Source organism: Cornus florida, unplaced genomic scaffold, assembly GCF_030987335.1.
Source record: "Cornus florida cultivar Cherokee Brave unplaced genomic scaffold, ASM3098733v1 CherokeeBrave_3.0.0_Hap2_Chr05, whole genome shotgun sequence".
Lineage (NCBI taxonomy): Eukaryota > Viridiplantae > Streptophyta > Magnoliopsida > Cornales > Cornaceae > Cornus > Cornus florida.
In genome coordinates this window covers 112,279,172-112,299,240 of record NW_026775575.1, presented here as the reverse complement: position 1 = coordinate 112,299,240, position 20,069 = coordinate 112,279,172, and the positions used below count along the sequence as shown (strand labels likewise).

General features: G+C 35.1%; 1 protein-coding gene across 2 annotated transcripts in view; it reads left to right on the top strand.

Annotated features, from left to right (window-relative positions):
- The window catches only part of LOC132308637 (probable LRR receptor-like serine/threonine-protein kinase At1g53430), a 53,472-nt gene continuing 33,403 nt past the window's right edge, over positions 1–20,069 (top strand). Inside the window, exons 1-11 of one of the 2 annotated variants that reach the window (XM_059806779.1) lie at positions 1–375; positions 9,362–9,524; positions 10,002–10,073; positions 10,652–10,720; positions 10,835–10,906; positions 11,015–11,086; positions 11,202–11,273; positions 11,349–11,420; positions 11,548–11,619; positions 11,771–11,842; positions 11,922–11,993. In XM_059806779.1, coding sequence (XP_059662762.1) covers positions 243–375; positions 9,362–9,524; positions 10,002–10,073; positions 10,652–10,720; positions 10,835–10,906; positions 11,015–11,086; positions 11,202–11,273; positions 11,349–11,420; positions 11,548–11,619; positions 11,771–11,842; positions 11,922–11,993 — 941 coding nt within the window. In that variant the 5' untranslated portion in view covers positions 1–242. The remainder of the gene's footprint in view (positions 376–9,361; positions 9,525–10,001; positions 10,074–10,651; positions 10,721–10,834; positions 10,907–11,014; positions 11,087–11,201; positions 11,274–11,348; positions 11,421–11,547; positions 11,620–11,770; positions 11,843–11,921; positions 11,994–20,069) is intronic. The other variant, XM_059806778.1, reaches the window with a different exon arrangement.

Below are 20,069 nucleotides of genomic sequence, written 5' to 3'. Positions count from 1 at the left end.
TAAATCCACACCCCTCTTTTCTTCCTTTTGAACTTTCTCAAAAGTCTCTCCTTGGGTTTTTCATATTTCAATCTTTCAAATAAATCAATTTTCTTTCTATTTTCCGGTTACCATTTTTTCTTTCCCGTCTTGCCCCCAACCCACCGTTTTAACCACCATCCCTATCCCCCATCTCTCTCTCTCTGAATTTTTCTCTCTACAGTCTCTGTATATGTAGCGGCTGAATTGGAGTTACAGAGAAGATGGAGTCTCTCTTCAACACAGACTCAGCCACCACTTTCAAGAAGATATTCACTCATCTTCTCTTTGTATCTCTGGTTTTGAACTGTTTTATTGAATTTAGATCCGTCGCTCAACTTCTACCAGATGAAGAAGGTACAAATTCAATTCCTAACTCTCTCTATCAGCTTAATCGATTTGTGTGCTTTCTCTGTTATTATCTTCATTAATCTCTCTGTTTTGCTTCCATAGATTAAGACCTTCACCAATGAATATGCTCGTACTATTCTCTATTGATCTCTGGGAATTGATGCGTTTTATTTAAAATTCAAGTGTTTATTTTGGTTAAACTATATATGCTGCCTTGGTTCAGTCAAGTGTGATTTTACATTTTTAGTTAATTGATTAGCACAATTCAATGCAAAATGGCCATGGAACTGTATTGAAATTGGTGGTCATCCATCTTTTATCTCATTAGCATTAGCCACAAACTCAGAGGAGATTAGGCAGTTCAAGATTCTCACGTTTCAATTAATTGATTTATTTTATTTTTCAAGTATTGCTGCATTGACTCTATTGGATTGCAATAATTGCATCATGGGCCTTCTGGTTATCAAAGTACACTCTTTGGAGGTTGGTCCCACTTTCCTTGCTATGTGATTGCAAGAATCGCAACCCCCAGACACGCGAATGCAGCGGTACAATACAAATGTTATGTCATATTCAGTACTTGGAGTTATTGAGCACCAAAACCTATTGGATATTATATTAACATGGAGAATATGGTGCGCTACTGTACTGGCGGTCATTTTGTTTAGGGTAAAGTATAGAGACACCCCTGAGGCTTGGGGTAAGAACAAAAAGAGAAAAGTTTGCCTATTTTGGAACAAAGACATCCCCTGAGATTTGATAAAGCTACCAAAGACACCCAAATGATAATAAAATAACATTTTTAACCCTCTGACTTTTATATTGACCAAATTAATTGTTGAAATTACCTTTCTACCCTTAAATCCATACCCATTTCTTTCCTTCTCTCCTTTCTATTCTCTTCCTCCTCTTACTTGAAGGTATTTTTGGACAACAAATACCTTCAAGTACGTACGTGGGTAACCAATATGCATTGAACCCATTTGCATAGTAAGGACTACCATTCAACATAAGTTGTACTCCTCTGCTTCCAATGAACCCATCCTCTGCTTCTACTTGGAGAAATATCCCCAAGAAAAGAACCAAGAAAACCAAACTCCAAAGCTTCTCTCTAAATGCAGATTTCTCTCTCTAAATAAACTTAATATGAGAATATATCTCTCCTAATATAGAAGCAAGCTCTCTATCTTGCAATAAAGGAGTTCATAAAGTTTGTAATTGTAAATTTAGTTGTCGAAACAAATGTATTAAATAATGAAATCCCCACCTTCCTTTTTTATAGGTTAAGAAATAGTTGCATGCTTTATTCATTAATTAATGTATTCATATTATTTGCATTCTAAAATTTTATTAGATTTTTTTTTTTTTTTTTTAAATTGAGTTTTTAAAATATTATCAACCAAACAAATTCTGTATTATTTTTTATTCTTTTAAAATAGAAATTATTTTCAAAAAATTAAACCAAATAAATGGTATACATTTCAAATAAAACTGTACCACTTTTATGCTAATTTATGCTTATTTCAAATATTAAAAATTAAAAGAAGACCTTATTTTATTTTATTTTTTAAAGGTAAAACAAAACCTTATTGTAGATTGGAAAGGAAGTAACATTTATTTGACAAGTGCCTTCAAGTAGTCACCCACGTATGTACTTGAAGGTATTTGTTGTCCAAAAATACCTTTAAGTAAGAGGAGGAAGAAAACAAAGAGGAGAGAAGGAAAGAAATGGATATGGGTTTGAGGGTAGAAAGGTCATTTCAACAGTCAATTTGGTCAATATAAAAGTCAGAGGGTTAAAAATGTCAATTCATTATTATTGGGGTGTCTTTGGTAGCTCTATCAAATTTCAGGGGGTGTCTTTGTCCCAAAATAGACAAACTTTCCTCTCTCTGTCCTTACCCCAAACCTCAGGGGGTGTCTTTGTACTTTACCCTTTTATTTATTTATTTATTACTTATTTATTATTATTATTATTATCATTATTTTTGTACAAAATATTATGCATCAGATTGATGCTTTGGAGAATCAGACATTTATAATGTAAGAAAAATTATTTTTAAATAACAATACTCATAATATAAATCTGCCAACCTTTATGTTGAATTTTGTGGCTTAAAATTTACAATTCAGCAAGTCTTACATCACCCATGACTTCATCTTCTTGGCCTCCAAGTTTGAGTGCTCAGCAAGCCTTTTTCGTGGTCACCAACTAGCCTCATCAGCATGTATTTTGGTGACCCATTGTTGGCTATAAATAGCCATGTCTCTCATGCTTGATCATCATCCGAAAATCATTTCATTAATTGAGTGAATTATCAGTGTTAGTTAGTGTGTAAGAGATTTTGGGTGTAATTAGGTTTTGGGTGTGAGCCACTTTGCCTTGTATCTCTTTATTTTCATACGAAATATTGTTCTGTCTTCTCCCCGTGGACGTAGGTATAGCCAAACCACGTAAATCATTGTCTCATTTGTTTGTGTGCCTATTTAATTTCTTGTCATTAATTTTCTCTTTTGTTCTCATAAACTCATATTCGATCCTTTTTTCATAACAATCTGGCATCAGAGCTCGGGTTCGTGTATTGTGTACATATACTGTTCACATATACTATTCGGGTACTGTTCACAAATACGGTACTATTTATCGAGAAATTTTTTGGAGAGTTTTTTGAGATGTCGACCATATACGAAATTGAGAAATTTGATGTCAAGATTAGCTTCAGTCTTTGGCGCATTAAGATGCAGGCCTTGCTGACCAAACAAGGTCTAAAGAAGGTGTTGTTCGGGAAGGACAAGTTGCCAACAACTATGTCCAATGAAGATACGGATGAGGTCGATGAAAAGACTCGCAGTGCGATTATTTTGAATCTAGCTGATGAGGTGCTGCGTGAAGTTATTGATGAAGACACGACGGCAAAGTTGTGGCTGAAATTGGAGAGTCTGTATATGACGAAGTCTCTCGCTAACAGACTTTACCTGAAACAAAGACTCTACACCCTTCGTATGAAGGATGGTATGCCTCTTAAGGAGCCTATTGATAATTTCAATTCTATTATTATAGATTTGAAAAATACTGATATTAAAATTGATGACGAGGATCAAACCCTTATTTTGTTGTGTTCTTTGCCTCCTTCCTATGAGCATTTTGTTACCACATTGCTCTATGGAAAAGACACTATTAGCATGGAGGATATTAAATCCTCATTGAACTCTCAGGAGTTGAGGAAAAAGGTGTCTGGGAATATTGGAGATGAACAGGCCGAGGGTCTATATGTAAGAGGCAAAAGTGAGACAAAGAGTTCTGGTAGTAGGGGCAGGTCTAGATCTCATAAAAATGTGGAATGTTATTACTGTCATGAGATAGGGCACATCATCAAGCACTGTCCCAAACTAAAGGCAAAGAATGGGAATGGCAAATAGAAGGTTCAAGAAGCAGCTTCTGTGGCAACTGCTATAACGAGTGATTCGGAAAGTGACGAATATGTTCTCATGACAACCTTATGTTCAGGTATGACATTTAATGACAGTTGAATTCTTGATTCTGGTTATTCCATTCATATGTGTCCTAGGAGGGATTCTTTCTCTTCCTATAAAGAGGTGAAATGTGGTTCGATTTTGACGGCGGACAGGAAAGCTTTCAAAATTTTAGGAATTGGAACAGTCAAGATCAAGACACACAATGGGTTAGTGAGAATATTGTCAGATGTGTGACATATACCGGATCTGAAGATGAATCTTATTTCAGTAGGTGTGCTAGACTCCAAAGGTTACAAGGTTGTAACAGAAGGTGGAGCAATGATAGTCGTGATGGATTCTCTTGTGGTGCTACAGGGCACCATGGTGAAAATTTTGTATCTTCGTCAAGGGAATATAGTAACAGGTGGAGCTTCTACAAGGTCTTCTACAATTAGCAGAAATCTGCGTTCAGGTTTTAGTAAAAGAAGAGTTATAAAGAGGAGTGACGATCCTAGTTCTCAAAAGGGTTGTGAGGGGACTACACAACATGGTGGGAGAATGAAATCTGTTTTCAGATGACAACCGAAATTGCAGTAGTCCTTACAGGGAGGCAGACCCTTGAGGACAGGTGTGATATTGACTTGCAATAATCTTGGTGGCAATGAGATAGTCCATTCGAATGCCATTAAGATGCGTAGGAGGCAAGTAGTTGGTCACAACAGAGATGCGAGGAAAAGTCAAGGACGTCCTATTCTCCACAAGGGTGAGAAGATGACTTTTCATTATCAGCCGGTCGTTTGTGGGCGGTTAGAGAAGGTTGCTAAAGGAGATGTGAAACTTGGAATTTTGAGGTTACTTTTGGAAAGCATTTAGAGTTTGACACAAATGTTGGAGGTATGCTTGTGGCTGCGCAAGACATGCACGAGTTGAAGAATAAAAGCCTGAGGGTTAAGTTTGAGCATGACTCAAACTTAACTAAAATTCTCAATTAGTTTGTTGAATTTTGTGGCTTAAAATTGACAACTCAGCAAGTTTTGCATCACCCATAACTTCATTTTCTTGGCCTCCAAGTTTGAGTGCTCAGCAAGCCTTTTTCGTGGTCACCAAGTAGCCTTATCAGCATGTATTTTGGTGACCCATTATTGGTTATAAATAGCCATGTCTATCATGCTTGATCATCATCCAAAAATCATCTCATCAATTGAGTGAGTTATCAGTATCAATTAGTGTGTGAGAGATTTTGGGTGTAATTGGGTTTTGGGTGTGAGCCACTTTGCCTTGTATTTCTTTATTTCTATACGAAATATTGTTCTGTCTTCTCCTCGTGGACGTAGGTATAACCGAACCACGTAAATCCTTGTCTCATTTGTGTGTGTACCTATTTAATTTCTTGTCATTAATTTTCTCTTTTGTTCTCATAAACTCCTATTCGATCCTTTTTTCATAACACTTTATCCTGTTACCTACCAATATAGACCTGTCAAACCCGACGAGCTCTCTTCACTACCCCTCTTACCACGCCTGCTAGACTGGATGCGCTTGACTTAAGTCAGAGGGAGGTTTCCTGTAGAGACAAGGACGAGGAATTTAGCGCCAGCAAGAGTTGGCTCAACAGTCACCTAGGTAACCTTGACAGACCTACGGTCCCTGTTAGGGAGAGAAAAAACCATGCTCTCCCAAGACGCTGCCCCTGAACCACCTTACACTTAGGACGGAAGAAAAAGGGAACCGTTGCTTGTTTCTGCAGGCGATTGCTCGTCGGTAGTGGTTGTAAAGCCGCGGCCTTCACGTTCAGGTGGCTGCCATTTGTTCTTTGGTTTCTAATCAGCAGGCTTGCCATGTATCTTCTGGCAGGTATCTCTGGTGTGTCCTGTTTTATGAAAGTGGTCACACCGTGGTCTGTTCTTGTTATTCCGGTTGTCATTACCAGTATAGTTCACTCCACTGGAAACAAGAGCTGAACTCTTGTTGGGGCAATGATGTTTTGATTTCCCATCATCACTTTCTTACGGCTTCTTCTCTTCGAACCTCAGAGAAGGCTTCATGGATGGATGGCATAGGCTTCAGTCCATGCCATCCATGTTTTTATATATTACTAAGACCTAACAAAAACTTGAAAATCTTTCTTTCTCAACAATCGATGTTATCTCCATTATTTGATGTTACATATCCAGTGGCAAGAGTGTTTATATATATATTTGAAGTGCCAATAACGAGTGAGTGTTGAAGTATTGAGTGACCGACATTTCCCCTTGTCGAAGATCACGAAGAAGACTCTTTATCTCAAAGAGTTCTGCAGTATTTTCATTGTCAGAGTAGGTCTCTCTTGCTGCATCCCATATTTCTTTCGCTCTCCGTAGAGTAAGAAATCCTCACCAATCTCATTTTTCATGGGATTGATTAATCATGACATCGCCATATTATTTTTCAGATTTTCATATTGTTTTTCATATTGTTTTTCAGATTTTCACACCTTGAACTTTGCATCTTCCTTCGTGGAGCCTTTGCAGAGCCTGTGAGATAATTGTCCTTACCATTGAAGATAATTCGTTGCTGTTTTTCTCGCTAGTCATACTGTATTTGACCAAAAAAAATAAATTTCTATCGTGCTCTGATATCATGAAGATAAAAAAGTACAGTAATAATTGTAGGGTACAAAGAATTTATAGGAGAAAAATAAAACTAACCTATAATTAAATCTTCTTAATTCTAAGAGCTAATTAAGGAAAGAAGATCAAATCTAATAATTGATAGATTTGAAAATAAAAAAAAATCAAGTAACAAAATCTCCTACTTTCTATATTCACAAATTCTACTTAACTAAAATAAAAATCTCTTCCCTAGGAAATAGGGATCTAAACAACAATATATGTATATATATTTTTCCGGACCCAAAATGGATCTATCATGTAACACTCACATCCTACCTATTTTAAAATTTTGATCCGAAAATAGATACTTGAATTTGGGGTTAAAAAAAACTTAGTTCAGAGTTTCAAATAAATTTCTTCAAATTTCAAACATAGCATGAATGTAATCAGGTTTCAATTAGACCAATGAAACCAAGTTCTCTCATGTGACACAGAATGTCGTATGCTACCGCAATTACTATACATCGATTACGCAACAAATTTGCATTGATTACACAATAATTTCAAATGACTTATGCATTGAATATTCAGTGCCACAGGAGGTAATGTGACATTGTATTTGTTTTCCTAATTTTACAAAAAATAAAAATTAAAAAAAAGTAATTATTATAATAAATCACTGATGTCATTGGTGATTTATATTAATTAAGTGTAGATTGTTTAGTCTAAAACAAACAGAGCCTAATAATAATTTTTTTTTTCCTGGTAAATAGCCTAATAATAATTTTCCCGGCCACAATTTGAATAGAGTCATGAATTGATAAGGTTCTCGCAATGCATGGAACTGTATTGTATTTTTTCAAATAAAGTTTTAAGAAAAACTACCAAACAGTGCTTTAATGATTTTAGAAAGTGAATAAAGTTTGATTTATTAAAAAGTTATTTCATGATTGTGGATGCAAAACTAAAGAATGTGAATTCAATCGTTTGAATTGATTTAGACAACAATTCAAAACCAGCCATGCATGAAAGTATATAACGTTTGACTAGAAGGTTTTGAAAACCATGCATGGGTCTCTCTTCCAATTGGCACATAAAAGCTAGAGATTCCAGCACGACTCAATTTCATAAATATAAGTTGTTGATTAAATAACTGAATATGCCCAATGGCACTGCTAACTAAATTAATAAATACTATGGTATAAAACTTTATATGTCAAATTTGACAACTTGAATACAATCGTTATTACATTTGTTGAATTTTCTAAAATTACTTGGAATTGTGTAATAGTAACATCACTTGCCGGTGACTAAAATGAAAAAACAGAAAAGCATATCATGTCGTTTTTAATAGTTGGTAACTTTATTAATCTACTATTAATCTGTCTTTATCAAGTGAATTTCATTGTGAAACAGCCCGGGTCCACTTGAATATTTGATTTGATACATCATCTGCAGCCATGATCATTCCCACATTTATTTTTTATTTTATTTATTTATTTTGTGTTGCTTTTGTATGTCTGGGTACAATGTCAGTTCAAATGTGATTTTACAGTTTTATCCCTGTCCATCATATTTTCAGTTGCTTGATTGTTTTTTAACATAGTTTCACAATATTACCCCTGGACACTCAACCTCCCCAAAGATCATTTTATGTTTGTTTTGCCCATTGCTCCTTAGTTCTTATAGTTTTTGAATAGCAAAACTTAGATGCATATTGTATTAAAGATAGAAAATATGGTGAATCATACTGAAGCTTCATTTGGAGAACCATACTCGCAGAATATAATATGCCTACCATTATGGCATGACAGAAACAACCACCAGTTTGGCTACTGTCCACCGTTTTTAACATGTCCAAGGTGGATTAAGCATGTGTTGCATAAATGGTTCTGACTTCTGACAATAGATTAATACCAAATATTTTTTACTATCCTAAAAGGTAAGCATAAATAAATATTAAATGGTTGATACTCTCTATTATGGTCAAAACATTACTGTGTGACAGACCTATTTCACCTTTGGTCTTATCTTCAACCAGGATCATTTTCTGATTCTTGTGTCCTTCTATGTGTTTAAATAAATGGCACAACAATTTTAATTCGACAACTTTAAACTGGTAATGTAATAATTTTAAATTAACAACGCAATAACTATGTGAAGGTGTTGAATTTTTAATTTAATGGTGTTATAAATTGTAATACGATGACAACTTTAAATTGGTAATGTAAGAATTTTAAATTAACAACGCAATAACTATGTAAAAGTGTTGAATTTTTAATTTAATGGTGTTATAAATTGTAATACGATGTAATATATTGAGTGTTGCATCTTTGATATAAATGTGTTGTGCGAGTGTTACATACGAGTGAGGAATATGATGGGATCTGAATCCTATCTACCTCACCGCCGTGCAATTAAGATTAAATTATTGTATGGTATTACATATATACATATGCAATGTGATGTCATTTATTTTTTAGGTTGGAGGGTTATTTGTATTGTCTTTATTTTTCGTTTATTGGAATGATTAGGTTAAATGAAGTCACATGATTAACTTGTTCCTTTTTTAATGTGCTATGCTCACCAATCAACTGTAGAATCTTTGTGACATTAAATAAGTATGATAAAACACGAGTTTGAGTCTAAGTGTTATTATTTTGTACAAATAGTATTAACGGTTGATTTTGTAACTAATTTACTCCTAAAAATCTCAATCAATGATAGTTTAAATTTGGATAATAAAAGATGATATAAAAAATTTTTGCAATTGAAAAAATAAAAAAAGGTACAATGAAACAACATCAGTTAGCAGTTCTCCCAGAAAGAATTAATATTCTTAAGAAATTGAAACTGACCAATATTTTATTTTCTATTCTGAATTGTTAATAATTTTTCGCTAATATCGATGCTGACCGGTTTTCACAATTCCTTGTGTGCAACAGTTCAAGCTCTTGAAACGATATCAACGAAACTGCAGATAAATTACTGGAACATTAACCAAACCTTTTGCAGTGGGGGTAATTTTTTGAATGTGATAGTCTCCGGTAGTATTCTTAGCAATGTTACTTGCAATTGTAACAACACCGTCTGCCACGTCACAAACATGTAAGGCCTTGTTTTTTCTGTCCTTTACTTTCCCCTGTAATTTATATATACCACACACACACACACACACACACACACAAGGCATGCAAATAAGGATTAAATCTTATACTCTGGATGATGCCATCCGTGTTTCATTCTTGATGCTTATGCTTGAAATTATTCTGCAAAGCCAATCACACAGTGGTGCAGACCATGGTCTTTATAAGGAAGGTTTATAGTTTAGGGTTTATTATTATTGTTTGACAACCTAGATAAATTTAAAATTTTCTTTTTCTAGTCAAGTTGCTGGTCAAAAATGACTTTTAAGTTTTCTGTTTGCATAGACTTGCAAATCAGTCCCTAATCTGCAACTACAGCAGGTCATGATACATCACTGAATGCCATATGCTTGTCTCTACTATTCCCTAGGTATAACACAGTGCTTACTGAATCTATGTTCCTTTCTCTGATTTCAGTTTTCCTTGTTTTGAATTGCAGCCAGCTGAAGGGTCTAAATTTAGCAGGAGAACTACCAGCCGAATTTGCAAATCTTAGTCACCTGCAAGAAATGTAGGTGACACATTTCAGTTACATTCAGAAATCCGTCAGCATATTGACACATTAGCCTTGTTGGTGTATTAGGTTTATTCATAAATTGCTTAAATAGATTTTCTACATTATCAAGACTATAAGAACTATTATTATTATTATTATTATTATTATTCTGGATGTCCCAAGGAGTTTTAAGTAGGTATCTGTTCTTCAATATTACCTGAGAGAAGTCTAGTGTATTATGTTGGTTCTTAATGGCAGGCAAATCTGTTTGGTTTCCTTAGTAGTTTGAAATTGGTTGCTCCAATTTTGATGGCAGATTCAAGCATGCCTACTTTTATAAACTTAAGCCCGTTTTCAAAATTATTTGATGACGATTTGATTTGAGCTCGAATACCACACTATATATATAGTGGAGGATTCTGTTTCTATAAATTTTATAATAGAATATCCATTCTTAATTAATTAAACTCTGTGTCATATTTTCTTTAAAAGTAATCCCTCCAACTACCAGTCTGGAATCTTGGCACTTTATTATTATCAGGTGACCGTCTGAAAATGATAGAAACTAAGTGAGGCTTCTTTTATCAACACAGTGATCTCACTCGCAACTACATAAATGGATCGATTCCTTCATCTTTTTCTCGACTCCCTCTGACCATTCTGTAAGTTTCTTTTTATATTGTTTCAAATCTTTGAGGGCCATTTTCTTGGTACATATATTTATTTATGGAGTAGTTGGACTGGTAGGCTAAACTTTAATAATTGGTACTCTACAGGTCCCTTGGGGTAAACCGAATCAGTGGTTCGATTCCTAATGAAATTGGTGACATTTCTACCCTTGTGGAGCTGTAAGTGATGGGACTACGTACCAAAGTTGGATTTCTACTGGAGTAATACATAATAAATAAAGCTTTTATCTATCTCTATCTTGGATTGATTCGAACTTTGTTATTTAGGGTCTTGGAAAATAATCAGCTTGGAGGATCTCTTCCTTCGAATCTTGGAAGTTTGAGCCACTTGAGCAGACTGTAAGACACTAATCAGTTGGAGTAATAAATATTATTAATTCTTGCCACGTACTATTATTGGTCTAATTTTTCTCATGCTTTTTCAAATTCACAAGGAATATTGTTTTTTCTGCAGTCTTCTTTCTGCTAATAATTTTAACGGAACACTACCAGAAGAATTCAGCAACCTAAAGAACTTAACGGATTTGTAAGTGTTAATTGGTTGGACATTTATCGATCATCTTGAGTTTCAGAAATTTTTATTACTTGTTACATCTTGCAGTAGGATAGATGGGAGTACACTATACGGGAAGATACCTGATTGGATTGGGAACTGGACAAGAATTACCAGACTGTGAGTATGATCGATATACTACTTGTTTTCATTGATCAGCAAACAACGATCAAAATTTCTTCTTAAATTTTATTGTTCAACTATTGATATCTCGAAATAAATAAATGTTCAACTCAATCTGTTGCAGGGATATGCAAGGAACATTCGTGGAGGGACCCATACCATCTACCATATCCAACCTGAAAAACTTAACTGAGTTGTGAGCACAAAGCTGACAAGCTATTGAATTCGATTTAGTTATTTCGTTTAGTTTCCATTACAAAGATAAGTTCAGAGATGTTGTATGCATGCTTATAGATATGAGAACAGATAAGAATGAAGTAATTTTATCAGTTGCATTTGATTTTCAGGAGAATATCTGATCTAAGTGGATCAATCTTCATTTTCCCTGATCTACGGGATATGAATAAGTTACAACAACTGTGAGTTGAATGTGGATATAATTAATAATTTTATTATGGCTTCGTCAGCTGACCAAGTTTATATGTTTTTGTGCCTCAGGATATTGAGAAATTGCTTAATTACTGATTCAATCCCTGCATACATTGGTGCATTTACTGCACTAAAAACTTTGTAAGTTTATTCTAATATGTACTATCATTGACAAGATTGTTTTTTGAGTCTCTCTCTCTTGTTTAGATCTGCTGCTGATTTGATACCTGTAGATATATATATAGAATAACCAAATCTAAGCTCATGCTCTGAAACCAGGTGATTCAAAGTGACTTCACTTGGACTTTTTCCTTGCTACTGTGTTCATTGTAATTATGGATATGTAATGACAATAGGAAAGACTCCATAAAATGAGTTGATGATACCTTGTATATGTGACTGCTTTATCCTCTGGACAATTTGATGCTTAAATGTATCTACCAAGGATTGTGATATCATGGAGCTGAATTGGAGTCATGATGGCTTAGAAACTAATTGCACACCTGATATTGCGGTGAGAATCTGTTACCCAAGAATTGACTCTAGAGGGGGGGTGAATAGAGTCAATGGCCAATTTTCGCAAATTATAGAAATACAATTTCTAATCAACAATATAACCTATTGTGCAATAATCAACATATGAAATCAAGATATAAAAGTAAACAATTTATAGCACAATTGTAAAAGAGATAAGAGAAGAGAAATTGCAAACTATAACACGGCGATTTTTGCGAGGTTCGGAAACTCCTACTCCTTGGCTCAAGATCCCTCTTGAGACTTCCCAATCCATTATAGCTTCTCCTTACGGGTGGAGAGCAAACCTTGATTAAAAGTAACTCCTTGCTAAGAGAAAACCCTCTTAGTCTTCCTTTGGGTCACACCAACCATTACAATATCCTTGATAAGAGACCACCTCTCTTAGTTTTACATAGGCCACACCAGCCCTTACAATTTCTTTGCTAAGAGAAACTCTTCCTCTTAGGCGTACATCAGAATTGTAGATGGAATTTGTAGTACAAGAAATCCTTTCAAGAACTGATACAAATCAAACCTCACAATAGAGTATATATGAAATCAAGTGAAGCTCAAACTCTAAGTATGAAATGTATGAGAGATGATGAGGAAAATGCAGAACAAAAGTTTTGATGAAATACTAGAACAAAAGTTCAGCAAAGGCTCACTAAATGCTCTCTAAAGTTCACTTTGGTTCAGCTATTGTGATACCCCCGGATTTCCGGATGCGGGTTGGCCAGGCCCACGCCCAATTACCCGAGGATATCAAATCAATTAGCAATAATCGAACACATAATACAATTAAAGAAACAGGAAAAAATAAAACTGCTGAAAAGAAACTAAAATGATAATCCAAAACTGAAACCTGAAAATAAAATTTTAAAAATAAAGTATTAATCTGATACATCCAACTTTTCCAATTCCAATACAACTCGGGAATCCATCTGGTGGACCTTTAATCAAAACCAATACTGGAAGGCGAACAACTGAAAAGAAGTTCACTGCTAAACCATGAAGAAACCTCCTACGTCGTCGATAGAATGAGTAGTCATCTCTGCTCAGCACGAACAAGCTCTAAGACCTGGAACCGTCCGTTACCTGAAAAATAATAGAGGGTCAGGCCCACGAACAAGTTCTATCCTAACTACAATCCAAACAGAGACCCGATACGCAGATACATCCTAGATGTCTCAACCATATCTATATAGTCCGTAATAGATAAATATATATCCACACTACAGGACTCTCATTAAACTATGCTGAGGGTCTCAACCTGAATAGAAGGCAACATGCAATACGCACCTGAGTGGGCATGACTACCTAAGCCTAACAGGGTATACTTCAACCAACATAGCTAGTTATGCATCCTATTACATATACGCACCCTAACCGTCGACTATGAGACTCAAGCTCAGATCGCGGTACCATAATAATATATAAAAAATCCGATCACATTTATCTATAAGAAATCCAGTAAGTCGTTCGGCGTATTCAACCGCACTGACTCATATGTATAAGGAGGATTTTATTTAACAACCCGTACCCTTATTCCAAAATAGGTAGGATTTTAGCAACTGGTGTTAATCCAAACCTAGTATGCCACCGTCCCATACCGGTGCATACAATCCTCCATATCCGTGTAAATTACAACAATTACATAATAGTTTAGCAATTTACAGTCTAAAACCATTCCAAATAATTGCAGAAGAATATTTAGTATTTCAGCAATTTAAATCAAAAACCATGTAAATTTCAACCGATACATAATAGTTTAGCAATTTACAATCCAAAACCAAAATCCAAATAACTGCAGAAACGTATTTAAAGTTTCAGCAATTTCAATCCAAGAGTTAAACCATATAGTTGCAGGAAACAATTAATAATTCAGCAACTACCATCCAGAGCATGCATAGATCAAATCTAATATATCAATGACTCTATCATGCATTTAAAATAAATTCTATAATCATATTATAGTCTAATAAATCGGTATATTAATTTAAGCAATTTAATTCCTTCCATCTGATAACAGCGTACTAAGTTGTATACTTGTATTCTGTCTTATCTTTTAGCACAGAGCCATGCACTATGCCCAAGTCCAATTTATTAATTTAAAAGACTTCACTGTGCTTTTAAACTTAATTTAGAATCCCCTAAATTGTCAAATTAAAACTAGACAATAAACTTCCTTCCAGCCGTTAACCGCACGCAATGTTGTTAATTAGTGCACTGTTAATTCCATTCACTTAGAGGTCAATCTTACTCAATTTAAAGATTTAATAACACCCTAAACCAACCTTATAATCCCTCTGTAAAACCCTAGAGTCAACAAAACAGTTTCCATGCTCCAACAGTAACAATACAGTTCGTAAAAAAAAAATTTTGAAAACACTATTGAAAAGAGCCTCCTCTAAAAAACTGGAGAAGGCTCTAAACCATCTAGAGCCTTCTCTAAAAAATTGGAGAAGGCTCTAAACCACCTAGAGCCTTCTCTAAAAAAACTGGAGAAGGCTCTAAGTTACAAGAGACGTCTCCAACTAAGGGAGAGCCTTCTCTAAGTTTTTCAAGAGCCTTCTCTAAGGTTTCAAGCTTATGTAACACATGCTGTAACACCCAAAACCACAGAGCTTGCTCCATTCACTTAAATGAAAACCCCTCTATACCTCTAAAACCAGTTTAAACACATGCTATAATCCATTTAAATTGCTAGTTTAAACTTAGGTAATTAAATCCTTTCTGTCCACAACTAGCATACAGAGTTGTTCAAGTTCCCTCTGTTAATTCCACTTGCGTAATTGCATCTCTTATGCACTGATAACTTATAAAAATACCTAGGTTGCATGTTAATCATCTTAGTTTACTTCCCACACAATTCCAGACTCAAGAATTGTCCACACAGTGCACCCCAAAAACCCAGTATACGTCAAAATAGGAGAAAATAGGAAAGAGCCTGCTCTTAGAATGCAAGAGTAGGCTCTTGCAAGCATGGAGCCGGCTCTTCAATTCCAAGAGCCGGCTCTTCAATTCCAAGAGCCGACTCTTCAATTCCAAGAGGAGCCGGCTCTTCATTCCTCTGAGCCTCTGTTCTCCTCCAGCCCCGTTTTCCAACCATCTGCTTCAACACCGGCCACTTCCACTCCCTCTGTTTGTTTTTAAAACTGGTACTAGGAGTCCTAAGTGAGTCCAGAACCATCCCACACTCTTATTTAAGTCAGTTTGCATTAAATAAAACCTTAGAATATTCCCCGATCAAACATGCTTAGGAAAAACAAACATTGTAATCAAACCAAACCAAACTTGCATGGACTGTAACAAAGTAAATTCATGCATACAAAAAATTGATATAGCATATAATAAGCATCTAAGATTCAATTTAATAACCAATTAAAACCCTAGAGACTCTCTAAGGATGCACAGAACACAGGCAACGGGAGAGAGAAAGGAAAGAACTTGCCTTTACAGTTTTGGATTCAAAACTATGTCGTCGTCTGCCTAAGCTTTCCGACGACGTCCAATTCACTGTTCAGTCTCCTATGGCTCAATCTTCCCTTCTCCTATGTCTGTTCTTCAAGCCACGGCCAAGCCCTCACCAAAGTTGTTCTGTCTGTTTCTCACAACCTCTCTGTTTTCTCTTTATATTATGCTGTACGTATATAGGGTTCTAAACCCTTTGAAGACACATAATAGTATATATATAGGCACTAAGAAACCCTAAGCCCAATCCTAATCCATGATGGAAAAATTAAACCCTAATCCTAGTCGGCCTTAGTTAACGTAATATAAAACCCTACAATTTAATACGCTAATAATGTAAACCTAATTAACTCATTCAAATAAAATAACAAAGCATTTAAACAATTAAAAGCGAATTTAATTCAATTAAAGAAAATAAAAACTACAATTAAACAATTTATTAATTCAAATAAACCTAATTAAAGAAAACAAACCATTTAAATAAAACAATTAATTAAACCAAACCACTATGCAAATTCAAAATTTGACACCTAAGCACATATCCACAAAATCAAATTAAAATTGCAAATAAAATAAAATTTAAATTCCAATCTTATCCTTTTGAAAACTAGGGGTATTACAGTTATGGAAGCTTGTATATGAGATGAAGATTGATGTCTGAACAGAGGCTCTATGAGTGAGTAAAACCAGAACAAAAGCTCTGTATAATGGTAGAGCCAAAAGCTCTCTTGGATGCACTTGAATGATGTTCTTGAATGCTCTCTCAAATAGTATATGAGTGAATGAGAGAGATGAGGAGAAGATGTGAGAACAAAAGCTCTCTTTGATGCAATATAATGTCTCTAAAAAATGGTCAACTTATTCAGCAGACAACCCCTTTGTATTTATAGAATTTCGAAGTTCAATATAGCTGTTAGAAGTAGTTGGGGAGCAATGAATGAAAATGTTTCCGTTGCAGTTCAAAACCCTAGAAGGAGGCAGCTCTTGTGAACAGGAGGAGGCGGCTCCCTAGCCTTGAGAGCCCCATTGCATGGAGACGGCTCCCAGCCTCTGAGAGTCTGCTCCCTATTTTGGGAGCCTGCTCTTTGGTTGGAAGATACATTTTTCGTTGAAAAATAGCTACTGGAGTTGTGAAAGCCTTCTCTTTCTTTTATTAAGCCTTCTCTAATTCATTGAGCCTTCTCTAATTTTTCATGGAGCCTTCTCTATTTTTTGAGCCTTCTCTAATTTTTCATGGAGCCTTCTCTATTCTTTGAGAGCCTGCTCCATTGGCCTTGAGAGAGCTGGCTCTATTTCTTATAGAGGCGGCTTTTGCTTCATGAAGGCTGTTGCTAAATTGGATTGGACAGAAAAAGTGCATGACTTCAAATGGAGATAACTCAGTCCATGAAACTCCAAATGAGGTGAAATATGAGTCTAAATTTATTGCCTTGAAGTCAGCTTTCTAAAGCCACCGGCCTTGCTCAAAAATTCCAACCACAGTAATGGGTATGGCCGTTTTAGTGCAACCTGGTCAGAATTTTCGCAGAGCAGAATCAGGCATCTTATGTTGGTTATATCTCTCTCAATTCAAATCCTTTTTAGGTGAAATTTGAGTCTAAACTCAAGGGCTCGAAGTCAGCTTTCCAATGCCACTGGCCTTATGTAAAAATTTCAACTACACAAATAGTTATAGCAGTTTTAGTGCAAGCTGGTCTGAAATTTTTCTGGGCTGAAAATTGCTTCTTTTGAGATATCCATCTTTCTAGCACCTAGGACTTTGATGAATGATTCAATTTAGTTCAAGGCCTGTTTCTAAGAGTCTAGGGACATATGAAGATGATAAATTTCAAGTGCATTGTGTCCTAGAGTCATTTACCAAATTATAACAATAAAGGCTTTAAAGATGAAATATTAAATTCAATGCCTTTTCCTTTTCTTTTTAGAGACCAAAAAAAATATTATGATTAATGTGCATGGTTCTAGCATTTCTAGCTTAAGTTGTGAGTTCTTTCAAAGCTTATGCAAGCTTGAACTAACTCATTCTTAGCAAAGACTTCATATGTTAAATATATATGTATTGAAGTTTATAGTCTATTACTAATGATGTAGGAGCATATAAATGATGTATGATATGCATGGTCCTATAGAGATGAGCTTTAAATGGATTCACAAATACTTTGACATTGAATCCTAAACACTCACCATCCTATCTACCCCTTTTCTTCATTCTTTGATCATAATCGTTTAGGCTTGATGAAGACTTGCTTTCTTTCTTTGAAATGCTTGAATGATCTTTGAAGTCCGAGTTTTTCTTTGATTGAATATGCCTTTGATTTCTTGCAACTTTTAAGGCTTCCTTGAATCCATTGCTTGAATGCTTGGAATGGATCTTCTAGCTCATCATTGAGGATTGAATAATGATCATCTATACATTAGTACTCAATGAAAATATTAGTACTTAAACATTATTAATGGTTTGTAATCATCAAAACATAAGATTGACCTTTAGATAAAATCCTTAGGCCAACCATCTCCCCCTTTTTGATGAGGACAAAACATTGATGTGTTTATTGTCAAAGTGGAGTAGCATTTGAAAGAATGCTCCCCCTATCAATATGCATATCTTGAATATTATAGCATGCTTGATTTTACAACAAATATTTTAGACATTAAAGTGTATAAGACTCCCCCTTTCAATATGCATCTAAAATAAGTGAAAAGCAATATACGCATAAGCATAACAAGCATAATGAATCACACATCTTTCTCCCCCTTTGTCATCTTAAAAAGGTGGGAGGATGAAGCAGTTACTTGCCATTTTATTAAATAATAAAGAAAAACGAAATATATATAGGGCAAATGAAGATATATAAATAGCAAAGATTTCATTTTATAAATAGAAAATTTCAATACATAAGAAGAATGTTGACACACTAGGGCCAGATTCATGATCATGGGTAAGTTCAGTACTTCTATTTTGGCTATGAGAAGGATTCTTTATACGTGAAGAAGAAGCCATAGAATAAAAATTTTGAATGCTCAAGAAACACTTAAAATAGAAATTCAATGGAATAAAATCCCAAGCATTTGTGCAAATAAAAACTAATTTAATTTTGCACATCCAGCCACAGTTTTAAGAGCAAAGAGAATGCATACTTGAAACCCTTTAAGACAATTGTTGAGCAATAAGGTCAATGGATATGGAATTGATAAAATCAGCCTTGAAATGGAAACCTGATATGGAACTTGAATGGAATCACAGTAAAACTTACAATTTAGAGCATAGATTCACAAAACAAGCCCAAAATTTGTGTTCAAATCACCACATGATATTTCTAGGGTTATGAGGGTTTGACAAAGAAGGATTTAAGATAGAGTGCAAAGAGAGAATCATGCTCAAATAATGGTGACTGGGAATATCAAAGAGGTATGAATTTAAGAGGAAAAGTAAATGAGTCTTACCTTAGAGGATGAACTTAACATTAAATGAAATTGGAGATTTAATTCATATACTCATTCAATAAATGATGAGATCAATAGTGAAGATTTTAAGAACAAATGACTGAATATATAAATTAGAAGCAAGTAGTGATGGATTAAAGATTGAGATGAGTGAGAAATTAATCACTAAAAAACATTTAAAAGGCAAGAATCATATGAACTTTAAAGAGAATTTTGATAAAGGAAGCTTACTTGTAAAGATGCCCAACAAGAGTCCTAGCCGAGATACTTACCCACTGTTGCTTTTTGGAAAGCTTTCTGGAATGATTCAATCTTAAAAGCTCAAAATAGGAAGTGTCTAGACCTGTATCTAACATCAATGATGGAGCTCACGGTTGTTGGAATCTGCCATCATGTTGGTGGTGCTACAGCTGTGACCGAATCAATTTGAGAGACTGAAGCTTGCTTGTTCAAAGTTTCGCTGCACTGATATAGAGCTAGAGAGTAGCTCGGTTGGTATTGGAATTAATGGAACTCAAATGAACCTTGAGTTCTTAGTCTATGTTACTGGAAGTTCCAACTGAGATGCAATATAGAAACATGCCGAGATCAATATAGATAGGCAACATTGTGGGAGCCGGCTCACATGTTTATAGAGCCGGCTCAATGAATTCCTATGGAGCTGGCTTTTAGTGAATGGAGCCGGCTCTTCTAGTTTCTAGAGCCGTCTCTATGGCTGGTTATGAGAGATGCAGAGAGATCCCGAGAGCAAAAAAAAATATGCAGATTTTGGTCCAGGTTGGGAGC